Source organism: Mirounga leonina, unplaced genomic scaffold, assembly GCF_011800145.1.
Source record: "Mirounga leonina isolate KUSES-001 unplaced genomic scaffold, KU_Mleo_1.0 Mir_375, whole genome shotgun sequence".
Taxonomy (NCBI): Eukaryota; Metazoa; Chordata; class Mammalia; order Carnivora; family Phocidae; genus Mirounga; species Mirounga leonina.
In genome coordinates this window covers 512994-518214 of record NW_023270717.1, presented here as the reverse complement: position 1 = coordinate 518214, position 5221 = coordinate 512994, and the positions used below count along the sequence as shown (strand labels likewise).

Genomic DNA, 5221 nt, shown 5'->3' with positions numbered 1-5221 from the left:
CGTGGCCGCGAGGGGGCCACGTCCCACACGTTCTCCCCCACCTTGATCCTGGCATCAGACACATGTCCGTGGACGTTCCACCGTGGCCGCGAGGGGGCCATCCCAGAAGCACAGCCCCCTGTGGGAACACTGCCCTCTGACGCACGCCCGAGGAGCTGCCCCATGGCCTGGCTACTCCCGTTCTGGGGGAGGGGGTACCCAGAGGGGTGGGGGGGAGGCAGAGCCACCTGCCTGTCTGAGACACTTGCACCCTGTGGCCGCCTGACACTGCCCCCCCACAGCTGCTGCCCCTCATCACTCGAGCCGCCTCCTGCAGTCTTCAGGGACCCTGGGGAAGCCCAGGGGGCTACAGCTGGCCTCAGGATGGTTCTGAAATCATACTCCTGTGGCCCCGAAGGCCCTGGGCCCACCACTTCGGATGGAGCCGAGGGAGGCAGGTCTGAGCCGATGGTGTGCAGCGCCTCCTCCAGGACAGGGGCCACGCCAGAGTGTGCAGGCGGCTCGGCCTCCAGAGCTGCGGGCAGGAAGTCTTGGATGCTGAGGCCCCCAGAGAACGGCCCCGGCCTGTCCACCGGCCCCGAGCCACAGGCCCCTGCTGCTGGAGGCGAGAGCCGCTGCGGCGTCCGTGCATTCGGGCAATCCCAGGCAACCACGCGCTGTTCTGCATGCCCAGAGTCAGAGCTGCTGCCTCCCGCCGAGTGCCCGGGGCCCGGAGACAAAGCCTGAGACACAAGTGGGTGTTGGTTCCCCAAGCTCAGTTCTGCAACCACCAAGTCAGGCTCAGCAGCCACTGCGCTCCCAGGGCACCGCAGACCTGGGGCATCCAGCTCACAGCCCCATGCTCTGCGCCCTGAATCCTGCACCCAGCCCCTCACCTGGGAGCCGGCAGCAGGGAGGACAGAGAGTGGCTCCAGGGCCTTCTCTTCGGACACGTCCCTCAGCATCCCCTGAAATTCAGGCAGCAGCAGTGGGCGCCTAACCCCACACACTCCAACCCAGAGCCTCCGCACCTCACCCAACACACACAAGCCACAGCTCCTGATTGCCCACACGGGCCATAGCACCGAGGCGAGAAGGGCCTGGGCCTAGAGCGAGCACTCAGCACTGCCCGCGTCATCCCAGGGCGGCACAGCCTCCTCCCAGTCCCGACGTCCCTGGGCACTGAGTTACCAACCCTCTCCCAGAACCCAGGTGTGCTTGTTCTCTCAGGGGCTCCGAGACCCCCGAAGCCCAGGGGAAGAGCTCCCATCAGAAACCACGGTGATACCCGAATGAGCTTCTGATCTTCTACGAGGAAGCGAAGCCGTGCACTTGCCAATCGGTGCCTCTGGATTTTCCACAGTGCCTTCTGCTCTCGACGAGCTGCTTCCGCAGACAACTTGCTATAATGGTCAACCAGTGCCTGCCTGAAGACACAGCCGGAGAGACCCAGCTGCCACAGTCGCCCAACACTGTCCAGCTGGCGCCCCGTGGGCTGGGATGGCTCTCCACAGCAGAGGCCCTCGGCACCTTCCCAGGCTAGCAGCTGGTCCCGGTGAGGCCCCACAGCCCCTGCAGGGGCCTTGCCGGGCAGGTCTTTCTGCCCACCAGACCGGGACCCCGGCGGGCAGGCACCTAGCTGGGGCTCAGCAGATGTCTGCTGAGCAAATACCAGAACGAGCCCCTACACGACCCTAAGCAAGAGGACAGGCAGGAGGCCCGGGGCTGCCAGGCCCCCTGCGCGAGAGGTGCCTTCCTGTTCGGCTGGGGCGAACTCCGGAGAAGGAAGGATAAATGCGAAAGGGGACACAGCACAATACAAACGCTGCATCTGCTTCCCTGGCAGCTGTCCCCGCACGTCACTCCCAGCGGTTTTGGTCCTCTCGCCAGCAGGGAACTGGGTCAGACCTGGACTGGCTAATTCCCAGTTGGCTGCCCCGGACCAGGGACACAGCCCTACAGCTCGCTGTCTCCTACACAGGACAGAAGAACATCTTCCCCCACGCGCGCACACACCCGCACACGAGACACACCCTCCGAGAACAGTATCTAAGGTCAGCACAACGGGGATCCTGAGAGACGACGGGCAGGAAGACACAGCCCCCCCAAGGTGCCCCCGGGAGACTCTGCTGCAGCTTACGGGAGACGCACGGGAGGGCAGACAAGCTAATGGCACCAGAACAAGATAGCCTCTCGGATGCTGGGCTGGACAAATGCCCCGTCTGTTCAGCGGTCGGGCTGATCACGGGTTTAAAAATTAGGGACAGGAGCTGCTGAACTTAGAAGAAACAGAGAGACGGAGAGGCAGGAGAGGCAAACCTAGTGTGCGCACCTTGTCTGGATTCTAGTCCACACTAACCAACCAGGAGAAGACGTTCTGAGGATGGGGAAGCACACCTGAGCGTGGGAAAATGGCCACACGCACTCCGCCCAGGTGCATGTTGGAGTTTGGACCCCTACTCTGCCTACCTTAACACACGCTTGAAGAATCTCCAAAAGAGAAAGACGACCATCACCAGACCCTGCCAGGAGGGTCGCCCGCGGCCGCCTACCTCGTCTTCCTCTCCAGCTGCTCCTCCAGGGCCCTCAGCCTCCTCTCCCTGTCGCGGAGCGCCCGCGCATGGCCCAAGTCGTCATCCAGAGCCTCCTGCCTGGCCGCCCAGCGCCGCTGCACAACGTACCACACATGGTCTTGCAGGTTAGAGCTGGACTCCCCGAGCCGGCCCCCCCCGCCCCCCACGGCCGCACCGCCTACCTCCTGGTCCTTCACAAACTGCTCCTTCAGCCTCTGAAACTGCTCTCGCTTCCGGGCGTCCAAGGCCATGCGTTCCGACGTCTGCCGATCTATGTTGAGATGGGAGGGGGCGGCGTGCTGAGAAGCCCGCAGCAGGTGACCCCAGAGGAGCCCCAGAGGGCGACCCAAGCCACACGTACCACTGAGCGCTCGCAGGACCCTGGACGCTGCTTCCCGGGCCTGGACAATCAATTCTTGTTTTGCAATTTCCATTCGTAATTCCTGAAAAAGATCATCTGTAAACACATCCCAATTCTCTGTCCCCTCCTCTAGGGCGGCCTGAAAGCGGGGGCTGCTCGGACCCCTGAACCCTGGCTCAACAAGCCTAGGTAGTCAACACACTCTCCAAGCAATCGGGGGCTGAGACCCCAGGCCTGCGTGTACCCACCCTGGAGGGGACCGGGAGCTCGGGGCGGGCTTCCCCACAGGGATGGAGGGCCAGCCCCCTCCCCGCATCCACCCCTACGTGTTCTCTCAAGTCTCCCCCGGGGGGCCAGGCCAGAAATGGCTTTCCATCAAACGCCTCCCTGGGTACACAAAACACTCAAAGCTCAGGTCCTGGTACCCCAGCCCCTTCCGAGCAGGAGAGGAGCTCACAGGGGTCACCAAGTGCAGGAACCTACGGTCCTGCTGCCCAGGACTGGGCGTGTCTCCCGCCCAGCCAGCCCCTGAGGAGAGAGGACAGAGCCCTGCCCAGGCGTCCCCCACCCAGATACCCTACCGGACAGAGAACATCAGGGCAGCCTCCCCACTGGCCCAAGACCCTTAGAAGGGAGGGAGGTGCACGGAAAGCCCCCAGGCCCACAGCGCCCAACACCTTCTCCTCCTTGCTGATGGAGCTGTGGTGCGCTACCCTCTCCATCCGCCCCACGTAGATGGCACAGTCCCTCTCGACCTCCTTCAACTCCTCGGGGGAGAAAATCACTGAGATCCGAGGGACGGGGACGTCAGACCAGTAGAGGTAATGCTACCAAGAAGGAAAAGCTGAAGTGAGCCAGGGACACGCAGACCCATGCCCAGCTCTGCCTCTGTTCCTGGGGACCCATGGGGACAGCTCCCTTTCTCAGAAACGCTCATTCACTGGAGGGGCCTGGCTCCAAGTACATCCCAGACGGGTTGTGCGGGGTCTCTGCCCAGGCCAAGGCTGCCTCCCACCAGCGACCCTCCAGAAGCTACGAAGACCTCTCCTCAGCCTCCCTCACTGGAGGCGCGCGGGCTACAGGCCCAGGGTCAGCCCACACAGAACAGACCCCACTGCTGGCCACCCCTTCCCCAGGGAGCCTCGGCCTTCGAGCGCCCCAGCATCCGGCCCCTCCCCATGTCCTGACAGCTCCAGTCTGTTCTCAGCCCAGCACAGGAGGGACCCCGTCAGGCACAGGCTGAGCCTCCTGGCCCCTCCCCAGCCCTGTCCTGGGCAGCCCACCTGCCTCCCTGCTCTACAGGGCTGCACACCATGGATGGTACATGGGCCGCTGCCAGGCCTCCCCCACAACCCTCCAAACCACGAGACACGACTCCCTAAACCAGCCTGGGTCCATCTTCCTGCGGATGTAGCCCACGGCTGTCCCACTGGGGCAGTTTCCCGCGTGGAGGGAGGGAAGGAGCCCACCGCCCCTTGGCCTTTGATATGCCTTTGCTTTCCGTCCTGCCTTTGGACAAGCTCCCAGAAACTCGGTGGAGCTGCTTGTGACACTCAGGGGGGATATGAGAGGTCAGACACACCACAGACAGATGGCCAGGTCTCAGGGGACAGGGACGGCAGCAGGACAAGAAGGCACGGGAGGGCGGGCGCTCCTCACCTGGGGGCAGCAGAGTTTCAGCAGATTGATGGTCTTCCCGCAGACGTACACGTCGTGGGCGACGTGCTTCAGGAACACAGGGACGCAGTCCTCCACCTCTTTGGAAATGAGCACGTAGCCGTGGGTCCAGTAGAACTTATCTGAATAGGGGCGGGACACATGGCTGGCTGGGGTGCAGCCCTGGCCCCAACCATCCGATGGCAGAGGCCCGGCCTAGCAGCCAGCAGCCACCTACCTCTGCAGCCCAGGTACTCGCGGTTCACCTGGATCATGAATTCCCCGTAAACGTCTCTGAAGACCCCACTGTACACCCAGTCGTGGATGAACCTGCCAGGGTGGACAGGCCAGCCATGAGGGGGCATGGCGGCCAAGGGGGTGGTCCACCAATGCGCCCACAGTCCAAGCCCAGCAGCGCTACTCCCCCCTCCTCCCACACAACCCCTGCCCTTAGGCGGTGTGTGACAAAAGGCTGCTGTCCTGTGTCAGCGCGGGGTGCATGCTCTGCGCAAGGTGCACCAGGGTACACGGAGTATGCGGGGTGAGCGGTCTGCGCGGGGTGCACGGTCTGCGGTCTGCACAGGGTGCATGGGGTGTGTGGGGTGAGCGGTCTGCGCGGGGTGCACGGAATATGTGCGGTGCGCGGTCTGCG

At 63.7% G+C, this 5221-nt stretch overlaps 1 protein-coding gene across 4 annotated transcripts in view; it reads right to left on the bottom strand.

Annotated features, from left to right (window-relative positions):
* TUBGCP6 (tubulin gamma complex associated protein 6) overlaps positions 1-5221 on the bottom strand; it is a 26557-nt gene that overhangs the window by 6432 nt on the left and 14904 nt on the right. For all 4 annotated transcript variants that reach the window (XM_034986043.1, XM_034986042.1, XM_034986044.1 and 1 more), the window contains exons 8-16: positions 4808-4899; positions 4573-4712; positions 3591-3740; positions 2914-2995; positions 2735-2823; positions 2532-2647; positions 1268-1406; positions 876-947; positions 23-722 (exon numbers count right to left, since the gene is read on the bottom strand). In XM_034986043.1, coding sequence (XP_034841934.1) covers positions 23-722; positions 876-947; positions 1268-1406; positions 2532-2647; positions 2735-2823; positions 2914-2995; positions 3591-3740; positions 4573-4712; positions 4808-4899 — 1580 coding nt within the window. The remainder of the gene's footprint in view (positions 1-22; positions 723-875; positions 948-1267; positions 1407-2531; positions 2648-2734; positions 2824-2913; positions 2996-3590; positions 3741-4572; positions 4713-4807; positions 4900-5221) is intronic.